The sequence below is a fragment of the Ambystoma mexicanum genome, chromosome 5p (assembly GCF_040938575.1).
Source record: "Ambystoma mexicanum isolate Mex_15411 chromosome 5p, UKY_AmexF1_1, whole genome shotgun sequence".
Lineage (NCBI taxonomy): Eukaryota > Metazoa > Chordata > Amphibia > Caudata > Ambystomatidae > Ambystoma > Ambystoma mexicanum.
Window position 1 is genome coordinate 172,014,638 of NC_090930.1, and position 21,840 is coordinate 172,036,477.

At 44.6% G+C, this 21,840-nt stretch overlaps 1 protein-coding gene across 1 annotated transcript in view; it reads right to left on the reverse strand.

Moving 5' to 3' along the window:
• ATRX (ATRX chromatin remodeler) overlaps nt 1–21,840 on the reverse strand; it is a 2,430,811-nt gene that overhangs the window by 517,619 nt on the left and 1,891,352 nt on the right. Inside the window, exon 25 of the mRNA XM_069612585.1 lies at nt 16,937–17,109. Within this exon, the coding sequence (XP_069468686.1) occupies nt 16,937–17,109 (173 nt within the window). The remainder of the gene's footprint in view (nt 1–16,936; nt 17,110–21,840) is intronic.

Below are 21,840 nucleotides of genomic sequence, written 5' to 3' on the forward strand. Positions count from 1 at the left end.
TACTGTATCAGGCGGCACACTTCAGTGCATACCAGTGTTTCGTTATGGGGACAGGCGGGCAGCCGAACCGTAAGACGCACCCCCCGCGTCCATCAACTATAGCGGTCGATGCGCCTTTGTTACACAAGACGCTACGCCGAGCAGCGGGCTGCGTCTTTCTCCCTTCAACAGGGGGGGGTGCTCCGGAACATGCCATCTTCAGTCCCTCACTTCGGCATTGCCACTGTTGCTGTACTGCTGGGGCTATGCCATGGGCTCTGCATTGCTTTTCACCCAGGTGCTTCCCTTGGGGTGACGAGTTTGATCCTCACAGATGCAGCCTCATACGATGTTGATGGTGTTACGTCCGCCCCTCTGTCCCGCGAATATGTCCGCCAGATCCCATGTCCACACCAGCGCTCCCTTGTCCCCAGCAGGCGCCCACTCTCGTGTTTGCAGGCTCTCGCTCTCAGACGACTGCTCCATCAGCCACAGTCCCGTTAGTGCACTATCCGCTTCTCCATGGGCGTGCAGGGTCCACTCCTGTATTCGCTCATTCCGCTGCCCTCATTGCGATGCAGTGATTCTGCCGTTTATCCCTTTGTTCTCGCCAGGCGCCATTTTGTTTTCACCGCAGATCGGACTTCTCAGGAATTCTGCTCCTCACCATTTAATCCTCACACTGCCAATCGTTCCACAATTATGCTGGTTATATGCTCCCAATATTCATGCTTCCGTAGGTATGCGTTGGATATGCACAGCTGATTCATAACATGGTTTTGTCCCAGGATTGACGAAGGATCAGCATGAGCTCTCAAGAGACACATCCTATTTCGCAGCCATGTAGCCACGCCCCCCGGTTCCTACTGTTTTTGAATGAGTTTTCCAAAAGTATACTTGCAGGTTGTTTCACTAAGTGGTTTTGTTGCCGAGCATCACAGTACAACTGCTAGGGTAGACTACCCTTGTATTACAGAAAGTAATCTAACAGTATGATAATGTTGGACTTCCCTAGAATTACTGTTCGGTATTCTGAATAAATTACGCTTTGGTCTGTGTACCTTCAACCATTGTAGTGTGTTTTTATACATGTGTGTATGACTATGACCAGTACTAACCCCAAGGCTTAACCTGGCCTACTTGTATTAAAAATAAAACTTTATTTTGTACAATACTTCTGGTTGTTAGTGTTTCTATTGAATCCTTGGTGTACTACAGGTTCGGTGTACTTTCCCACAGCCCTGTCTCCCTCCTAAAATAAGCCTGGCAGCTCTGTCTATGCTACCACATACTCAGGTGGTAAAGCCTTATACTAAGAGTGGAGCCTTGTACTGTCTCAGTTGAATGGTTTTACTAAGCCCTTAGTGGGACTTCAGAAAAACTGTCCTAACAGTAGCCCCTCATAAAAGTATATGGGCCTTTACTGACCTTTAATAGCTGCTGCTCTTCTAAACTTGTAACCCTGGGTTGCGCTTTCCCTGAATTGCATTAGGGCTCTTCTAAAATCATTTCACACGGTTCTTACTTGTTCTTGAGTTGCTTGTAGCCCCTCTGAATAGTATGATATGCATTACTCACCGTAATAGCATTTCTGATGATTGTATCTGCTTAGATTCACATGCTGTGCATATAGTCCGACATCTAATCTCAGAGCATTGAATCTTTCTTTATAAGATCGAAAGGGGACTTCAACATGGGCATGACTAACACCATCTCTAAACGTGACGTGCAGTGTAACCAAAATCCCTCACGCGTTCAGGTCCCCCTGGTTGCATTTTTACTGCCGTGAGGGAGCCTTTTAGTCAGCGTGAGCGAGTACAGAAGATGAGAGAAGGTGTAAGAGGTCCATGTTCCTTCTACTCCATGAGGGGATGAAGGGTGGGCACACGTGAATCTAAGCAGACACAATCAGAAATGCAAATAAGGTGAGTAATGCATGTCTTCAGATGCTTGTGAATCTGCTTAGAATCACATGCTGTGCATAGACTAGCGAGGAGTACCCAGAGATGGTGGTGGGATGTGTGAAGAAACAGAAGCAAAGAGATGTCTTACTGCTTGTCCCACCTGAAAATCAGAACTAGAGTGTGCATCTAGGCAGTAGTCTTGTGTAAAGGTGTGTACAGAACTCCAGGTTGCTACTTTGCAAATGGACTCAAGAGGAACATTTGCAATGAATGCTAATATGGTAGCCTTTGTGCGAGTAGTGTGCGCTCTAGACGTGAAGGGTAGATCTCCTTTGACAAGAGTCTAACACAGTGTGATACAGTTTACGATCCACTTTGAGATAGCTGATTTAGAGACAGGGTCCCCTTCTGTTCCAGCTGCCATTGAAATAAAGAACTTCATTGTTTTCCTTAGTGGCTTGCTATTTTCCAGATAGCAAATAACCGCTCTCCTCACATTCAGTGTGTGGAGGCTTCTTTCCGCCATGTTAGTGAGGTTCTGGAAAAAGGTGGGTTGTTCTATGAATTGGTGGTTTACATGGAACTTTGAGATAAATGTAGGCGCAAAGCCTGGGTGTGTGCGCAAAACAACCTTATTTTTGTGAATCGTGACAAATGGGTCCTGAACTGGGGCGGTCGGGAAGCGTAGACAAATTTCCCGGACCATATTATCACAAGACCATTCCCCTTGGAGCAGTTTTGAGAGTACATAGAGGCGTAATCTGGGCATTAGGCATTCTTCAGAGTGGCTTCTACTGAGGGGTGGTAAAGGATTTTCCCTGCAGAAGGTTTTCCTTTGAACACCACTGCAGAGACTGAACGAGATCGTCCCACTGACCTGACACCAATGGCTCGAGAGCCACTCTTACATTGGGTGCAGGCGAGCATGTGGAACTAGGTAGACACAGGAGGTCATCATCCTTAACAGTCTCATGGCTTTGCGTACGGTCACCTTGTGACTGGCTACATAGTGAAGGTTCTGGAACAGCATGTTTTTAACCCTCTTGTTGGAGGGAAAGACAAGGCAGTCTTTTGTCTAAATTAGAGCCCCCAAAAACTGTTCGACTTGGCTGGGGTTTAGACTGGACATTTTCTTGTTGATCAAAAAACCTAAGTTGAATAGGAGATCTACCGTTTAATGGGTATTTGTTTGGCATGTTCTATACTACCAGCGCTATTCTGAATGTGTTAAATGTCCGACTCACCTTGACTGCTGATTGTAATCTAAATAAGGTTATACTTTGTTTTGTAAACCTTAAGTATTGAGTTTGTTTTTAGAATTGTGTTTTTAAGATATGTGAATAGTGTTAGAACAGTTTTTCTAAAGTCCAACTAAGGGCTTAGTAAAACCATTCAACTGAGGCAGTACAAGACAAATCTTAGGAGGGAGAGAGGGCTGTAAAATCAATAAAATGGCATTTTAATACAAATGGTCCAAAGAAACACTGAAACACTCCGTATTGTAAAAATAAATGGTTTATTTAAATACAAGTAGGCCCAGAAATCTTGGGAGAAATAAGTACCATCACAGATCATATAAACACATCATAAAAAAACAACACTATGGTTGAAGGTACACAGACCAAAGCATATAACCTTATTTGGAACACTAGGGGCTATTGATGTGGCATACTGCTGGGAACCCCAGGCGCTTAGGTGGAAGTTCCAAGAATTCCACCTATTTTGAGAGGCAAATGCCTGATATGAATCACAAAAGTAAATGCAGCAGGCAATGGTGAGGAAGAGGCCCCTATGCCCAGGGGACCCGCAATTGAGAACAGTAAACAAAAATGATTTCAACACCACACTGCGCTAATACGGAGAACAATCTCAATTTGTATAGTCCAATTTCTTTAATACAGGAGTAGCTGCTGGGATGCCGTTCAAGAATAACGAGCTTGGTTGAATCTGGGGTATACACCCAAGTAGACAAATGTTAGATTAGGCCTCATCATTGAGGCAAACAATTATAATTTCTCAAGTATTACGAACATAAGCTCATGTCGGAGACCACTTCTACCCCGTGTCTCTAGCTGCTTGCCGAAGTAAACATTGTCTAATAAGCAGCGCTAGTTCACTGATACAAATACTCCATCTGCAATTACAGAAAATTGCAACAGGACTTGTGGTCTGTCGAAATATTGTGCACCATTTTAGGTGGGGCTAATATCCAGCCCGCAAATTAGAAATGTGATATAGCAGGGGCAATATACCCCAAACTGTGCCGACCCGATCTATTTATTATTTAAACAAATTACCGGATTGTAGGCAGACATCTAATGCAGGCTCATGTGCTCATTAGCTTATTCCATAATCAGCATTATGCAAATACGAAAGCAGCCATCAGACATCCTGCATATCTTAGTGCTGCCGTCGGGCTAGTTCGAAAGCTGCACTATACAATGGCAAATTTGAAGTATTTATTATACTTAGTATTAAGCTCAAGTTGTGAATTGGAAATATGGCTAGATTTAGTGGGGGCAATGTAACCCAAACTGTGCAGACCCCATCAATGTATTGTTTAGGGTAATGCAGTATGAAGCTTAAGTTATATTACGTGCTTCTTTCAAACAGCTGGACTCTGGTGTTGCTCTGGCGCAGGTTTACAGAATTGGAAATAACATTACTACCAATATTTTGATAATTTGTTTCTTTGCTTTTTGCTGCTACCGTGATCTAGAAACAACCTATTTAGGTTGAAAAGTATCAATCCTGTTGTCTCTATAATCACGATCATCTCTTGAGAATTTGCAAGATTTTCTCAATTTAACATACTGATCTTGGCACAGAATCGAATACATTGTTTTGTAATTCTCATCTTTTGTGGCCTGGGGGGTGAGGAGGTCTGGAAGGGGGGGGGGGGGGGGGGGGGAGAGTCAAACAGTTTGATCTCTTGTTTGAATGCATCAATTTGAACCATGATGCAAGCATGTTCCCGCTCTGCATGTTCAACAAGTAACATGATCATGGTATTTGAACTGGCTGCGAGATTTTCTTCCCATTGGTTAGCTAAATCATTATCCAGTCGATTTTCAAAATCTAGTAAGATTAAGCTTCTAAGACGCCTCGGTATCTTATTTTGTTCATGATGCCAAGTCTTTCCAGTTTCATAAATGTTTGATGTAGATCCTCATTGACTGCTGTCAAGCTTTTAAAAGGGATTGAGGGTGGATCCTCGAGGTGCAAAGAACGCTTTGAGGTCATCGCTGCATGTCATAACCAGTCAGTAACATATTTAATGGAAAATTGGTATTCGATTCGTATGGTGTAGACAGCGCTGGGTTCCACCGCTATTGTAAAATTAGAGGGCTCCTGATGTGTCATACTGCAGGCGCTTATCTGGAAGTAACAGGAATGCCACCTATTCCGAGAGGCAAGTGCCTGATATGAATCACAAATGTCAATCAAGCAGGCAGTGGTGAAGAAGGGGCCCCTATGCATAGGGGACCCGCAATTGAGAACAGTAAATAAAAATGGTTTCAACACCACACTGCGCAAATACGGAAAACAATCTCAATTTGTACATTTAAATGTTTTAATACAGGAGTAGCCGCTGGTACACCGCTTGGTGGCAACCGAGAATCAAGATTGAGAAAAAGAGTCGTCTTATTTGTAAATATATTTTGTAAATATACTGGTCTTAACACAGTGCATGAGTTTTCTGTATTTCTGTGAATCGAAATTAGGCATGTAACTATTTGATATTAATTTATATGCAGATTTGTTAATGTATATGTACCTATTTGATTAATAACACCAGTGGCATAGAATTAATGTTGGCTTCAGTGTGGTTCTGCAGTCTTTGCAAGTTTTGGGTAATTATCCCGAAGGATTACCACATTGGGTATACATAAGGCGATGAAACAAATAGTTAACAAAATATTGGTAGTAATGTTATTTCCAATTGAATAAACCTGTAAAATTGCGCCAGAGCAACACCAGAGTTGAGCTGTTTGGAAGATGCACATACTATAGCTTGAGCTTCATACTGCATTACCCTAAACAATAAATAGATAGGGTGCACAAAGTGTGGGGTATATTGCCCCCACTACATCTATCCATATTTCCAATTCACATCTTGAGCTTAATACGGACTCAGCATTATGCATACTTCAAATTTGCCATTGTATAGTGCAGCGTTTGAACTAGGCCTAACCAAAATGGCAGCGTCATTAGGATATGCAGGAAGTCCGATATCCGCTTTACATTTGCATAAGGCTCATTATGGAATAAGCTAATGAGCACACAAGCCTACATTATATGTCTGCCTACAATCAGGTGATTCGCATAAATAATAAATAGATACGGTCGGTACAGTTTGGGGTATATTGCCCCCGCTATATCTATTCACATTTCTAATTCGCGGGCTGGTTATTAGCCCCACCTAAAATGGTGCACAATGTTGACTTTTAGAATAACTTTTTCTCTATGGAAAATGGTGTGAGGAGGCTTATAAGAAAGTGCCTGCAACTCACTTGTAAATGTAAAGGTTTGAAAGGGGCAGACATGAGAAATTTGAAGACTAAATTCAAATCCCAGATGGGCACCTGAAAAGGTGTCGGGGCGGTACACATTTGTTAGCCCTTTCAAGATTTGAATTACTAACGGCATTTTAAAATAGGACACCTCTTCCGAGGAACGCTTAGCGATAGATGGCGCTGCCAGATATCCATTTATAGTGCGAACTTGGAGCCCAAAATTGGCCAAGTGTAAGAGGAAAGAAAGTACTGTTGGAGTATTACAAAGAAATTGATCCATATTCTTATCCCTGCAGCAGTTACTGAACTTATTCCAATGACAACGGTACAGGGATTTTGTTGCTGGCCTTCTGGCCGGAAGCAAAATCTCCATTACGTCATCAGGGAGGTCCCAATCCTTATATCTCAGCCTCTCAGAAACCATGTGTGAAGACTGAGTGTCTTGACTTCTGGATGGAGAACCCGACCTACCTCTTGCGAGAGAAGATCCTCTCTTTGTGGATGACTTATTGGAGGGCAGATGCACATGTCCAGAAGGTCCGGGTACCACGTCCTCCTGGCCCAATCCGGGGCAATTAGGATCATGGTTTTCCTGAACTTTCTCAACCTCATGATTACCTGAGGAATCACGGGGACTGGAGGAAACGCGTTGAGGAGTGGAAATACCCAGTCCACCAGAAACGCGTCCCCTAGAGCTCCTCTTGAGGAAATTCCCTTGAGCAGTACAGTTCGCACTTCTTGTTGGCACCGGTCGCAAACAGATCCACTTGAAGGGTTCCCCAAGGAGTGAAGATCTCTTGAAGGACTTCCTGAGCTATCCTTCTTGCATTGCCCAGAACCAGAGCTGCATTGCATCCCTGCACAGTGGGAGTGATCCTACGCCTCCTCTTTTGTTTAGGTAGTACATGGCCACTGTGTTGTACGTCATTATTAGAAAATTCTTTCCCTGTACAGAGGGCAGGAAGGCCTTCGGCACTAGTCTGAATGCCCTCAGCTACAAAATGTTGATGTGTAATTTGGACTCCGATGGAGACCAACGATCGCTGATCGTCAGTTCATTGGTGTGGGCCACCCCTCGTGAGTGAGGCGTCCGTCACTTCTCCGGCCATGATTGCCAAAAAGGTTCCCCCTTGAGGATATTCTCCTTGCAAGCCCACCGTAGGAGATATTAAGTCATTTTGGTCGAGACTTGCAGTAGGTCTGACATCTCCCCCGAAAACTGGGACCATTGAGTCCTGAGGGCCCATTGAAGGGATCTAATCCTCAATCTGGCACCAGAAAAGTGCAGGATGCCATGAGGCCTAGCAACCTTAGAAAGTCGAATGCCGGTAGATATTGGGCATTTTGAAACTTAGTTACCATCTGCAGAATGTGGTGAGCGCTCTTCTCGAGAGGCGAGGTTTTCCCGGAGGAAGTGTCCAGGATTGCTCAGATGAATTGGAGTTTTTGGCTTGGAATCATTTATGACTTCTTGTAATTGAGGGAGAAGCCCAGACTGTTTAAGAAGTGGCAGATCAAGGCCAGATGTTCCTGGGCTCGTTCGGGTGAACTCGCCCTGATTAGCCAATCGTCCAGATAAGGGTAGACGTCAATCCCCCTTCTTCTGATACTCGCTGCCAACACCGCCATCAGGTTGGTGAAAACCCTCGGGCAGAGGTCAGCCCAAATGGTAGAACCCGAAACTGATAATGAGAACCACCAATTGCGAACCTCGGGTACTTGCTGTGCTTGAGATGGATTGGCACATGAAAGTAAGCACCCTGAAGATCCAATGAAACCAGCCAAACCTGAAGCTGAAGAGCCTGAAGGATCTGAGACAAGGTCACCATCTTGAACTTGTCCTTCCTGAGGAATTTGTTCAAATTTCTTAAGTCCAAGATGGGTCTCAAACCTCTGTCCTTTTTGGGGATGAGAAAATAAGGGGAGTACCAACCCTAGTTCCTTTCCGCTACAGGTACATGTTCTATTGCACCTTTCTCTAGCAGGGTTAAAATCTCCAGCACAAGGAGCGGGTCTGGAATTTTTACAGCGTTGGCTCCCGGTGGCTGATGTTGATGTCTTTGATGAAAAGGAAGGCAGTAACCATGGGTCACTATCTCTAGTGCCCAGGCATCTGACGTAATGCTCTGCCATTCGTCAAGATAGCAAGTGATTCTGCCGCCCACCGGGGTCTTGTGGGTGAAGACCTCAAAGTGGCTTTGCAGTGGCTGAGAAGGTATGAGCCGCTGCTGTGGCTGATCTAGCACCTCTCCCTTTTCCACCACAAAAGGGTTTTCTCTGTTGGCCTCTCTGACTGGCCTGCCGCCGCCCTTTTCCAAAAGAGGAATAGAAGCGAAAAGGGTGACTCCTCAAGGAAGATGAACCTGCGTAAGAGTGTTGTTGAGGTTGCCTTTTAGCAGCACTAAGTGATTTTGCTGCCGCTTTCGAGGTCTGCAGCTGCTCTAAGTTCTCGTCCGTCTTTCTGCCAAACAACCTCTAGCCGTCAAAGGGCATATTAAGTAATTTAGACTGCACATCATTTGCAAAGCCAGATTTCCTTAGCCATACAAACCTGCGTAGGACCGTGCTAGATGCCCTGGACCTGCTTACACTATCCGCAGTGTCCAGTCCTGAATGAAGGCATTCCTCCATATCCTCTTTATCGTCTTTTAATATAGCCAGGAAACCATCCCGTTCCTCACCTTCTGGGACGCGTTCAGCCGCTGATGACATGCAGTCCCACAGGCTATATGTAAATCTTGCTAATGTGCAAGTGACAGTCGATTTAAGGGCCATGCAGCCCGAAGAAAAAAACTTTCCGGGCCCAAGCATCAACTTTTTTATCATCCCTGTCAGGTGGTATTGATGGGTAAGCTGAATGCCTAGTGGAGGTTATAGCTTGAACCACTAGACTTTCAGGGGAGGGATGTTTAGATAAATATTCTGGATCTGATAAGGATGGCCTATATTTTGGAACAAGTTTTTTGTTTACTGCTGAAATAGAATCAGGAGTATTCCAATTTACCATCACCCTTTTTTGCAATACTTTATGGAATGGAAGAACAGGATCTTTTAAAGGACCTACACTCAGGATGTCTCATGTCATCATGGTCGAAATCTGGGAAAGCTGCCTTCCAACCCATAAAATCAATTACCCATCCCATAAGATTCCTATAACTAGGATCAGCATGATCTGTAGGGTCTGGTTTTTCAAAATCCACTTCAGGTGAAGTGTCTAAGCCACTGGCATTTTGGAGACAGCCATAAAGATCTGTTATTTTAGAATTTGGGCCCACTAGCTCTTCAGGGACCTCTCTGGCTCCAAACCTAACTCCAGCTGAAGCGAATCCTCTTCAGAGGAGTGTTCTTCAAAAATGGATGACATGGATCTGAAAAATTCCTGTCTAGGTTGAGGATGGAAAGCTTTTTCAGGTAAAGAAGGTGGAATCAACCTAGATATGGACAATGTCGTCGACTTGGGTCTTGGAATCAAAGAAGGCCTTGATAAAGGCATTGAAGGCCACGATAAAGGCGTCGAAGGCTTCGCTAAAGGCGGCGCTGGTTTCGACGATGTCGAAGGAGGCTTTGATGCGGTTGAAGAAGGCTTCGATACAACCAAAGGTGTCTTAAGCCATTTTCGTCGGTGGATTCGACGCTATGGTCGATGACTGTGTCAAGTCGAGTTTTGGCTTCGACATCAATTCCACTAACCCCGATTTATGCACGGGGGGTTTTGACTTAGCAAAAAGCATCTGGGAACTTTCCTTTGAAGACACTCGACTCCTTTTCAACTCTTGCGTGTTTAGATCTCGATTTTCCTCTGTAACGTTTAGAGTGGGTAGAGGCATGATCACCATGCAGAAACTTCGAGGGGGCCTCGGCCACTTTCTGGAATATTTTAAGCATCGAAGCCCTGAAGGTCTCCCATCTTTCTGGGGAATCGTGCTTTGATGGATAAGTTACTCTCCTCTCAGAGGACGAGGAGGAAGAAGACCTGTGACGTCGCTTTCATTCGAAATGGCAGTTATACATCACTAGTACACTTTGTAGATTCTGAGGGTTGTAGAAAGGTTAAGGGAAGGAAAAAAGGTTCAACAGGTTCACAGAGCATGTGAGCACTTAAATCTTCCAATGAAATCTAGGCGAAAACCTTGCCCAGCAATAATAGATAAAAACCAAGTTATAACCTCTGAGGGACAGTAAATAAAGTCAAGTGGACTGCAAGAGTCTGCAGGGAGCCAGGACACCCAAAGTCAATAGGAGCCCAGTCTATGGATGGAGGCACTTCTTAGATAAAGTCTTGCACAAAGTTAGAGTGTGTTGAAGAAAAATCACTGAAGGGTCACAAGCTGTTACACTTGTAAAGGGTAGAGCTGAAATCAACTCCAGCAAAGTAGCTACTGCAAGTCTCAACTGAGAAGAGCAAAGCTAAAGACACTGAGGTAAGTACCCAAAGTCAGAGCAGTACTTTTGGTTAGAAAAAGAGCGGTCCAGCTGGCTTCTGTCTGGATGTAATGATACAGATCCTGGGTTCCTGGGCCTCAGTCATGGGGACAAGATGGACGACGTATGGAGGAGACTCCTGGATCTTCTAACCGGATTTCAGATGTTTCACTTTACTACAGATTACTCGACCGCTGGCATTGGGTTCTTGCAGCAACAAAGTAGTACAGCTAGTCATGGAAGATGGACCAGTGGAGGTCGTCTCAGGGTTAGTTGGTCCCACTAACCCAAGGGAAGAAGCCGGCCCTTCCGGAGCTTTTCTGTCAAATTGAAAAAGGAGTTTCAGCACAGCAGCAGGTCTTCACCGGCCAATTCAAGTGTCCAGGAGGATGCAGCAGGCTTCGTTCATAGTTTCTTCATCAAGTTTTTCTCCCAGTGATCGACTCTGCCTATAGTCCCAAAACCTTCACCTTTTAAGCAGGTTTCTCCCATTCATGCACAGCCGCGGCTGTCAATCACACAGCAGGGTGGCTGTCATGAATGGACTGCCAGCCAGCCAATCGGAACTAGTTTCATTCAGGCATTCCTAGAGACAAAGGACAGGGGGGTTTCGGGACCCTCCCTCACATCTTGTCCTTCCAGACACACTTGAGAAAGAGATGGGCTACAGGGCTGCAGCTCGCCATAGGCAAGACAAACAAAGGGCTCGAATCTGTCACAACGCAGAGTCAAACCCAAGAAAGACCTCACAAACAGAAAATCGGGGAAAAAAGAAGACGGGGGCCATTTTGACTAAATGGTCACCCAAGGTTGCTGTACTGCAGCTGAGGGTTCAGCCTGCGGTAGAAAAGCACAATGGTAGGAAAAGGTAAACCACTGCCACCAGACATTTGAAGTAGTGAGGGTAACATAAAAATGTTAAATGAGAATGTAGGATAAGGGGCTACTAGGTAAGATGGGGTGTTCTGGATGTACAAAGAGAAAAGGGAAGTAAAGTCTATTTCACCTAACTATTCTTGGGACCAGTAGTTAACACAAGGAAAGGTATTTAACCCTTATGAGAAATCACAAGTGATTTCCCTGTGATACTGCACTGAAGGTGCTGTGTGTCACCATACTAAAAGCAGATGCCTATGGAGTTTGTCAGACTCCAAAAACAGTGACAACACCAAATCCAAATCAGGTAAACACACATGAGAGTAGAAAAAGGTCTCACTCACTCCAGGATTAAAATTATAAAGTCCTTCGTCCAGCAAAAGAGCTGGGGGTCTCAAAGGTTGAAGGGAATAAGCACAGAAATGAGAATTCTCCCTAACAGACTCCCAATCACAGTAAAGCCCTCAAAACTACACAGGAATCACAAGAGACTTAATAAGTAAATACTCAAGCTAGCACAGTACCTCAGCAGAGAAGAAGATTTTGCAGCAGGAGGACTTCAGGGTCAGCAGCCAAAAACCCGGTCGTCGAATTCTTTCATCAAGAACACAGAAGACAGGACACTGGAAAGACTTCTGCAGCAAGGATCACCGGGAAGGCCCTAGGCAAGGTTTTCCTCATGGCTGGATGCGGCTCTGTGGATTAGGTGCCTTTTTCAGGAGCACAGGAGAAGACAGAATAACGCTGGTTGGATTCACGCCGTTTGCAAGGTCCAGCACTCTGGTGAGGTGACTTTTCTGACTGCAATCGTGCGTCTGGCGATCTAGCAGGGCGCCCACGAAGTTTCAGCGAGATTCAGAATTCGGAAGACCGTGCACTGCAAAAGTTCTTACTTGTTCTAACAATCTTCCTTGGGAGCTCTGACTTATGCTACTTAAAATCCTATCCTGACCTGCCTGTTTGACACTAGACCCTAGTGACCCCCCCCCCCCTTCTGCCACTGAGAACACTCATGCTCCAAGAATAATGGAAATACTTCTAAGAATTGGGCCCTTTGGCTACAAAAGAGAATAAGGGTTTAAAAGTTACTTACTTGATACAAAAGTGTTCAAGACTGGCTCCTGTACAAAAGTGTTTCTAGGCATGACAAGACAAGGAGGGGGAAACAGATGGAGGACAAAACAACGATCTTACTAGGCCCTGTGTCATTATGATCGCGCAAATGCAGGGAAGTGGAAGGGGATGGAGGGAGAAGTGCAGGTAACTCAAAAAGTGCAGCCAGCAGGTGGCTCATAAGTGCAGAGAGAAGGGACTGTAGGTGTGCATATACAGACCATAATTACGGGGGGAGGCGGGAGGCAGTTCGAAATGCAACTTCACATGCAGGAGCCTGGGCCCAAGTTCAGAGGGTAGCCAGGTGACCAGTGTGTGAAGCAGTCGGGGCATCAGCAGGGGAAAGGAAGAGAGAAGGCAGAGGCGAAGAGAAAGGTCTTGTTTCGGAAACCTCCAGTTTCGTTGCTTTCAGAACTGGAGGTGGTTCTGCTCAAGTTTGAAAGAGACAGGAAGGCTGTTCCAGAGGGAGGCCTCAGCCGAAGAAAGATCTGCCCCCAACTCTCTGCTTGGAAATGCGAATTACCCTCAGCGAGTTGGAGGTCGATGAGCGGAGAGCTTGAGAAGGGAGATGCTTAGGAAAAGAGAGTTGGAGGTAGTGCGGCCCCAGGCCCCAGAAAGCCTTGTGCACGATGCAGAGGGTCTTGAACTGGGAGCCAATGGAGAGATACGATCCCTGGGCTTGAGGCCAAGGCCAAGGACAAGTCGCACAGTACTGTTCTGGATAAGTTGTAGAGATCGGAGAGTAGAGGCAGGAAGATTTAGAAAGAGGCTGTTGCAGTAGTCCAGCCTAGAGAGTACCAGAGCTCCGGAGAAAGTGAGCTTCTGGGGGAAAGTGAGGAAAGAAAGAATACCTTCGAGGAGGTGCAGCTTCTTAGAGATGTCAGAGATATGAGGAGAGAAGGAGAGGGTGGAGTCTAAGATGACCCCAAGGTTCTTAGCCTCACAAGTAGGAGCAGGAAGAGGGCCCAGAGTGGGCGGTCAGAGAGAGAGAGAGAAGGGAAAGGAGGGAGCTGGTGTTCCGATGAGGAAGATCTTAGTCTTACTGGCATTAAGGCAGAGATCATTGGCGGCACAACATTCCTGAACTCGGGCCAGACAATCTGGAATGAGAGAAGTAGAAGAAGTGGCTGGGAGGAGCCTGAAAGAGAACTGGGTGTCATCTGCATAACACCCTCTCTTATTCAATATCTATCTTTGCTAACTAATGGATATTTTGGAGAAACACCATCTCAGATTCCACTCATACGCTGATAAGCAGCTGTACATCAGGCTTGACGTGGAAGACGCTCTTGCTAAGGTAGGCAAAAGCTTGGAGGAAATAGGGGTTTGGATGGTACAAAACTGGCTGCAACTTAACCCCAAAAAACAGAGGTTAACCTGTTTGGACCTAAACACCTACTGGAGGGGAAAAGCTTAAAAATATCAAATGTGTTTGGCAGAGTGTTCTGGGCTGCAGTGGTCAAGTCTCGGCCAAAGTTCAATCAGTTTTTTACAATATCTGTTTGTTACGTCAAGCACTTGCCTACGTACCTGATACTGATCGTGCTTTGGTTGTGGGAGCTCAAGTTAATTCCAAACTAGACTATTTCAATGGACTCCTAGCTGGAGCCCCAGCTTAACAGATTTATCGCTTACAAAAAGCACAAAATGCAGGACTAAGATTGGTATTTGGTGTATCCAAAAATACCTCAAATTCAGGCCTCAGCTGTTCCCTTCATTGGTTACCGGTAGAGGACGGCATAAAATTTAAGATTGGGTGTTTGGTGTACAAATGTATTAATGGCTTGGCACAAGCTACTTAATGAACAAACTCAACTTGTATTATCCAGCTCGGGTTTTAAGACCGGAAGACAAGCTTCTGCTTACTATTACCAGGATAATTTTCAGTTGCTGGACCAAGACTGTGGAACAGTCTCCCAATGAATTTAAGAAGGCCAACTCCCTTTTTGATGTTTTAGAGCAGGTTTAAAGACTCATCTTTTCAAATAGGCGCTGTTCTTACCCTCCTCTCTTGTGAATTTCAATGGTACTAATATCTACATGACTGAATCTTCTTTATTTAGTCTACTGTTGTATCTGCGCCAGGATTTGATTAAGTTTGTGTGCACGTTGTAAAGAATTCAAAATTCACACTGAAAGTTGGAGAAGAAGGCAGCGATGCGGAGGGCAAGAGGTGCCAGGTATTGGTTGAAAAGCCAGGGAGAAAGCTTAGACCCCTGGAGAACACCACAGGTATAGAGATAGAACAGTGGAAAGGCCCCAGTTGGACTTGAGAGGGCCGGTCAGTAAGAAAGGAGGTCAGTCAGGCCAAGGCCTGATCAGTGATACCCAGGTTATCACAGAGGCGATTGAGCAGGATGGCATGGGTTGGACGTATCAAAGGCAGAAGAACGATTGAGGAGAATGAGGACAGAAGGAAGGTTAGAATGAGGTGATATTAACTGAGGCGGCAGGCCGACCCTGTCGGTAACGGCCCGAGCGATATGCTGCCCATTTCGAGTGCATTATCACAGAAAGACAGAATCCGTCCAAAACTTTGCTGAAATAAGGACACTCCAGAGATCCGGTCCAACTCGCCCAGACCCCCTCACCAGAGTTTGGGACTGCAGGAACTAAAGAAGATCGACAGGGCGATTTGTGTCCTTTGTTGGTGCTGCTGAAAAGGCACCAAAACTGCAGAGGGAACCAAGAAAATGTTGAAAGTCGTGCTACAGGTCTTCCCTCGAGACTGCTGCTGAGAGACAGTCCGTTCGTCACCAGACCAAGGAATCCAGAGGTCAGGTCTAGAGTTGCCACATCCCAGAGAAGCCAACACGAAACACTTTCTTAAAACCAAAAGGTACTGTGGGGAAAAAGGTATTGCTTAACTGATTCCGCGAAGTCGCTCCAGAGCGTTGGAGTGCACGTAGAGGTGTCCAGGGCAACCCCCTTTTACCTCTGACCCAAGCCGCTGCTTGTGTCCCCTTCTCAAGTCTGTTTTAAGGTCTCCTTTGTTAGTTGCTAAATTGCTACTTCAATAACTTTAGACACTGGGAGAAATCTGCAGGAACTTTTCATAATTCGCTGATTGTCAGATTAGTTCGAGGTTCTAGAGATGGTTTTTTCGCCTGGCAAGTCTTTAAAGTCCAAAAACAATCCTAGCTAGAGGCAGTTCGGAGAGGCCAGACCTTTCTATATGTGTTTGCAGAGTAAAGCATTACCATATGACCTGTTGAAAACCGCATGAGTGCGCAGTTACTGATGTGATGACCTTGTCTTTTCCCTTTCTAACGTTGCTAAAAATGTAACCGCGAACTAGCACAAAAGTGAAAACTCCCTTTGAAGTTTATCACCAAATATTCCTAAGTGTTCTATCGTAAACATCTGAAGTATTTAAATTGATTCTGGTGTAAATACACATATATTTATATACACAAAATGTATTATAAGTGCTTCTTTGTTGTGCCCGTCTAGCTAAGATTCGGTGTACATACCTACAGCTCACATCTTCCTCTTAAGAAAAGCCTGACTACTCTGCCACACTACCAAGCTCTTGAGCTAGTACAGACTGATAAGAAGAGATAGCTTACTTAAGTCTTACGGCCAGTAGAACTGTAGGAAAACTCCCCTAACAGACCTTAAAAGCTCTTAGTCGCGTTACAATCTAAATAAAAGCAAAGCATTCAGATCTTCATTACTAGTTAAACTGTATTTAAAAAATAAAACCAACAAAGATCTCATTGTTGGTTTCTTCTCACCTATTGGACTGCTATCACCTGTAGTGTCAATGTAAGGCATAACATCTCTTTGGGGATTGACAGTCAAGTGCTCACACTGACCTCATCCTGTGAACAATAGATATGGTGGTGGAAGACTGAAACATCATCAGCTGTATCATACAGAGTCAAATTCTGTGCTTCAAAGCCTAGGAAAGATACTACAATTTTCTGGTTCAAAGAAAATATCACAATTTGCAACTCACCTAAGCTACAACATGGCTTACAAGAGCAGCAGTTCCAAATGGTTGCCCTTCTGACATGGGAAACCGTTAAAGCAGTTAAATCCACAAGTGAAAGGCATACTTATATGAGCAGTAATGTATACCGGAAACCAGTGCTAACAGCAAACAAGTTCAAAAGAACTCACTTTCTTCCGACTTCACAGGTGCACTATTGTTTGTTGCCTCCTCAGCATTTCCATCTCCACCTCCTCGCGATCTAGAATTCCAGACTTTGATCACTTCCACATCATTTTCACTGCCAGTCTCGCTCTCACTACCACTATCTTTCTTCCCTTTTTTTCCCTTTGATGTTGTTTTCCTAAAAAAAAAAGTTATTATTTTGACAAACTAAACAATGTCCTTGTGTCAGAAAATGTGTAACTGATGTCAAAAATATAACCTGTGCACCAGTTTACCTAGCATTGTTTGTACTATTGTCATTTTGAAGACATTTTACAATTTCAAAAAAGGCTATGCAGAAAGAAAGCCAATAAACCTATTTTCTGCATGCCAAAACTTTATGGGGCAGTACACCACACATACATAATGAAACATTGAATGTGCATAATACTAACTAAATGAAAGGAAAAAACAGACTTATAACTATGCCGTAGCTAAGAAACATGACCATGTACATACAAATCCGTGCTAGCCGTTCAGTATCTTGATCTGAAATTTGCCAACAGTTCGGTAAAACAGATGTTTGCCTCTGCTTGACCAACTTTTGTCAGTCCCCTTGTATTTTTGCAAACGTTTTCATGTCCTAATCTTTTTTAATTGTTTGCTTTAGAGTAGTATGACGTGCAGTTTTACCTGAGCATATCATGGCCCTGGGAATAAAACTAGTTAGGATAATCAGAGGACTTTAAAGAAAAGGAACTTTTGAGTGCTTTACAAAGAGATGTGGGAGTAGGAGTGAAGATTGAGAAGAAAGATTCCATTCATGGGCTGCAAGGTAATAGAAGGAGCCAGCAGCAAGAACAGAATGGATGATCTGCAAAAAAGGAGAATATGTGCACCAACATTTTTCAATTTGCAGCTTTCATCCCATAAGCATCTATGGCACACCCTGTTACTTTTTGCTTTGCTGTTAGTCCTGACATGAGCCTTTGGAGGCAAGTAAAGCCTTCTGCTTTACATCCCTTGTGTTAGTCTCATTTTTATGGGGAAACTGATCTGTCCATAAGACTATCTCTCTTTATCTTTATGAATTTTGTGTATTTCTATAACAGCACACATGCTAAAGTAACGTGTAATTAGGATACTTTGTATCCCAACTCTTTCTTTTGTAACTTTTGGATTACAAATAAAATGTTTCCAAAGCATGAGCTCATGGCAGTGTACATTTTCCACCATGTTTTAAACTATTTAATTGTACACATTCCAATTATACGAATGGTTACTAAGAGTGTAATCAGAAAGGTGGTGTCGGGGTGCCGCTGGAAATGGCAGATACAGGGCCTCCTGGTTCGATAGAGTACTTGCGATCATAGATTTAAAAAAAATGGGCATAAGCAACTAAAGGCCAAAACATAATGTGTATGCTAGGGAGATTAATAATTTTTTATGCTTTATTCCCTCTCCTAGTGAGACCCCCAGCACTTCTTGCTGGACTTCTGGACCTTTTTCTGAAATCCTGAATGAGTGGAGCTTTTGTCCACTCATACATTCTTATGGGCTCTGTCTTTTGGATCTCTATTCTTTGTATGCTACTGTCCTATGTAGTTTATTTTTCTCCATACCTCTTAAAGGTATCTGTATTTTACTATTGCAGTCCACAGCTCCCTATGGGCAGTGTTGCTGGGGACCCTTAAGGCCCTCCTTTGAGACTCTTCTCTATCCTAAGATAACTACAGTTCTTAGAGTTAGAGAGATACTTAGTCTGATAGATTGGCACTCCACTAGAAAGTATACAAGTTATATTACTAGCTCTGAACTGGGTTCTTAAATGTAATACTGGTGGTGTAACTGTATACAATCACAATAGAACAAAGTTACATATGTTGCAAGATATACTTGTAACAAGTATTGGTACAACTAAGTGACTCAAAGTGAATAATACTGCATTGCTGGGCAAGATTTGGAGCAGTACCTTTTGGGTGCACTACAACAACCTTGACCTCCTGGCAAAAGGGGCCCAACCTTTGGTATAAGTCTGACCTACACAGGTTGGTAGTGTGGCTGAGCAGGCAGCCAGGCTTATCTCGAGGGGCGATGTGAGCAGTAGGGGAGTTACACAGAGATACAGAGTGACAAGTATCCAAATAAACACTTACACTCAAAGTTTCTTGGTTAAATCATTATTAATTTATTTAACAGTCAGTTTGAATAAGCCTTCTTCAGAAGGGGTAATATAACAGTAACACAAATACACTACAAAATACACACTCTTAGTTTCTCTAAATCAGCAAGTATCCATTTGGGATGGCACACAGACACTGCCTACACCCTCAGGTGACTTAAATAGTTAGGACACTGTGGACATTAATAGATCACTGGTACATTTAGAATAATATTGAAGTTTGTGTCAAAGAAAAGGGTTTAAGAATAAAACAAGAGATCCACACATATTCTGAAGCAGGTAAGTACTTTTGAACCCGCAAATGCAAAGCAAATGAACCCTTTGCCGGAGGAAAGGTAAACCACAAAAGTCAGAGGGAAGACAAGTCTTTCAGGGAGCCAGGTCAGCCAATGATAAGTTAGCAAAAGTCTAGGTGAGCTGAAGCACTTTTTGGAGATAAGTAAAAAAGTCTTGCACAATGTTTTAGCAGTCTTCGTAGAAAAAGTAGAATCCAAGTAGGGTCACAACTGGGAGGCCTGTGAGAGGTAGACGATGCAAGCAACTCTACAGAAGCAACCAAGACAAGTCTCAACTGAGATCAAGTAAGGCTACCACAACAAGAGGTAAGTTCTCTTAGACTGTACAGTACCTTTGGTTAGAAGACATGGTTCCAGCTGGCTTCTGTTCCTGTGTGGCTCTGCAGATCCTTTTTGTTCTTGTGCCTCAGTCGTAGGGACAAACGGGAGGACTTCTGGAGACTCCTGCAACACAACGGGATGGTCGGCGACAGAAAAGGACCAACTTCTATTCAGCTGCATTTTGCGGTTTCAGCTCCTCGCCTCACAGCAAATAAGCACCACTGTGGTCTCACCACTCTGGATGATCCTTGCATCTCGGGTCCAGCACTCTGTTGAGGTGGCTCAGGCTTGGTCAATCCTGCTCACTGGGAGTCCGGGGTATCTTCCAGCAGCTCGGATCTGTCTTAAAAGTGATGCACTCCATATGGCGTTCCACTTCCTGGCACTTCGGTTGCAGCAGCAGCAGTACAGCCAGCTCCAAGAGGATGTCCAAACGAGTTCAGTTTGGAGTTGATTGGTCCCACCAACTCAAGGTGAAAAATCGGTCTTGCAGGGCTTCTCTAGTCGACACTAATTCAGAGCTTCAGCACAGCAGCAGGGCTTCAATGGGCAAACCAACAGCCCAGGAGTTGCAGCAAGCTCTCTTCCAAGTTCTTCGGATTCCTTCGCCCAGTGGTCGACTCTGCCTTTCAAGCCAAAAAGCCTCGCCTTTTGTGCAGGTTTCTCCCATTCATTCCAGCCTAGCTGTCAGTCACCCAGCAGGGTGGCTGTCCTTGCTGGACAGCCAGCCGGTCAATCACCTTTGGGTGCATTCCTGTAACAAAGGGATTAAGCACAGGGATTTTCTGGCACCTCCCTCACTTCCAGCCCCTGCCAGACATGTTGGAGCCAGAGGCTGGCTCCAACATGTCTGGCAGGGGCTGGATCCCGCCAAAGACAAAATGAACAAAGGGACCAAACCTGGTTTGGTGCGCAGAGTAAACATCAAGAAGGACCTTTCCAGCAGGAAATGGTGAAAAACCAAGGCCGGGGCCATTTTGACAAAATGGGCACCCATGGGTGTTTTTACTGCAGCTGCGAACGCAGCCCACGGTAAAAACCCATAATGGTAGTAAAAAGTAAACCACTGCCACCAGCCATTAATTGTAGAAAGGATAACAAAAATGTTACATGAGCAACTAGACAAAGGGGCTACTAGGTAACACCTCCAGGACCCTATGGTAAGATAGTGTGTGCTGGGTCTAGAAAGTTAGAAAATGTAAGTCAATTTCACTTCACTGCTCTTGGAAACAGTAGTCCAACCAAGAGAAGGTATTTAAACCTTTGGGAAATCTAAGACTTCCCTGTGCTACTGCACTGAAGGTGCTGTGTGTCACAATGCAAAGATAATGCCTAAGGAGTTTGTCAGACTCCAAAATCCAAAAAGAAACTGTGTTAAATCACAGAAAAATACATGAGAGTGGGAAAAAGGTCTCACTCTCTCAAGGTTAAAATTTTAAAAGTTCTAAAGTCGAACAAAAGTGCTAGGGGTCTCTAAGGTAGAGATTTTTCTACCCCAGTCTGTGTCCATAGCCTCGGTGGTGCACAATAAGGGTACCCGAGTACCAACTCAGGGGCTCCCTTCTGTTTTTTGCCATTACTAGCGTGGTTGTTCTTTGTCAGCCCTTCTTCTACCATTCTGGGAGGGGGAGGACTGTGTGTATGTTTTGCCTTCAGCGAGAACCCTTGGGTGCCCTTGCCTAGGCTCCAGAGTGTCTGGGCAGGCAGGAAGTGGGGGGAGGAGTTTACCACCCCCCCGTCCTTTGTCTGCCAGAGTGCCTAAAAAGGATCTTCTCCCACTGGGGTTCTGGCTGTCCCGATTGGACAGCTAAAAGCCCCTTTCTGTAAATTGCAGAGTGAGATTGCAGTGCTGTGTGCTGGAACTGTATACAAGGTGAAGCTTCTGTAGTGTAAAGCAAGTCGACCACTGGAAACTGAAGTAACCGAAAGAAAACGACCAGAGACGCCTGCAGACCCTTTGCTACACTGAAGCGACCACTGCTGTCCCAACCCCGTTTTCTATGCGACTGTAGAGCTCCGAAGAGGACGACTCCTTCCCTTTGGCTGGTGGGAACAACCAGTCCGAAGACACACTTTTAAACCTGCTATCACCCGAGGTCCTAGGAACTTCCAGAGTTGCAGAACCGAAAAA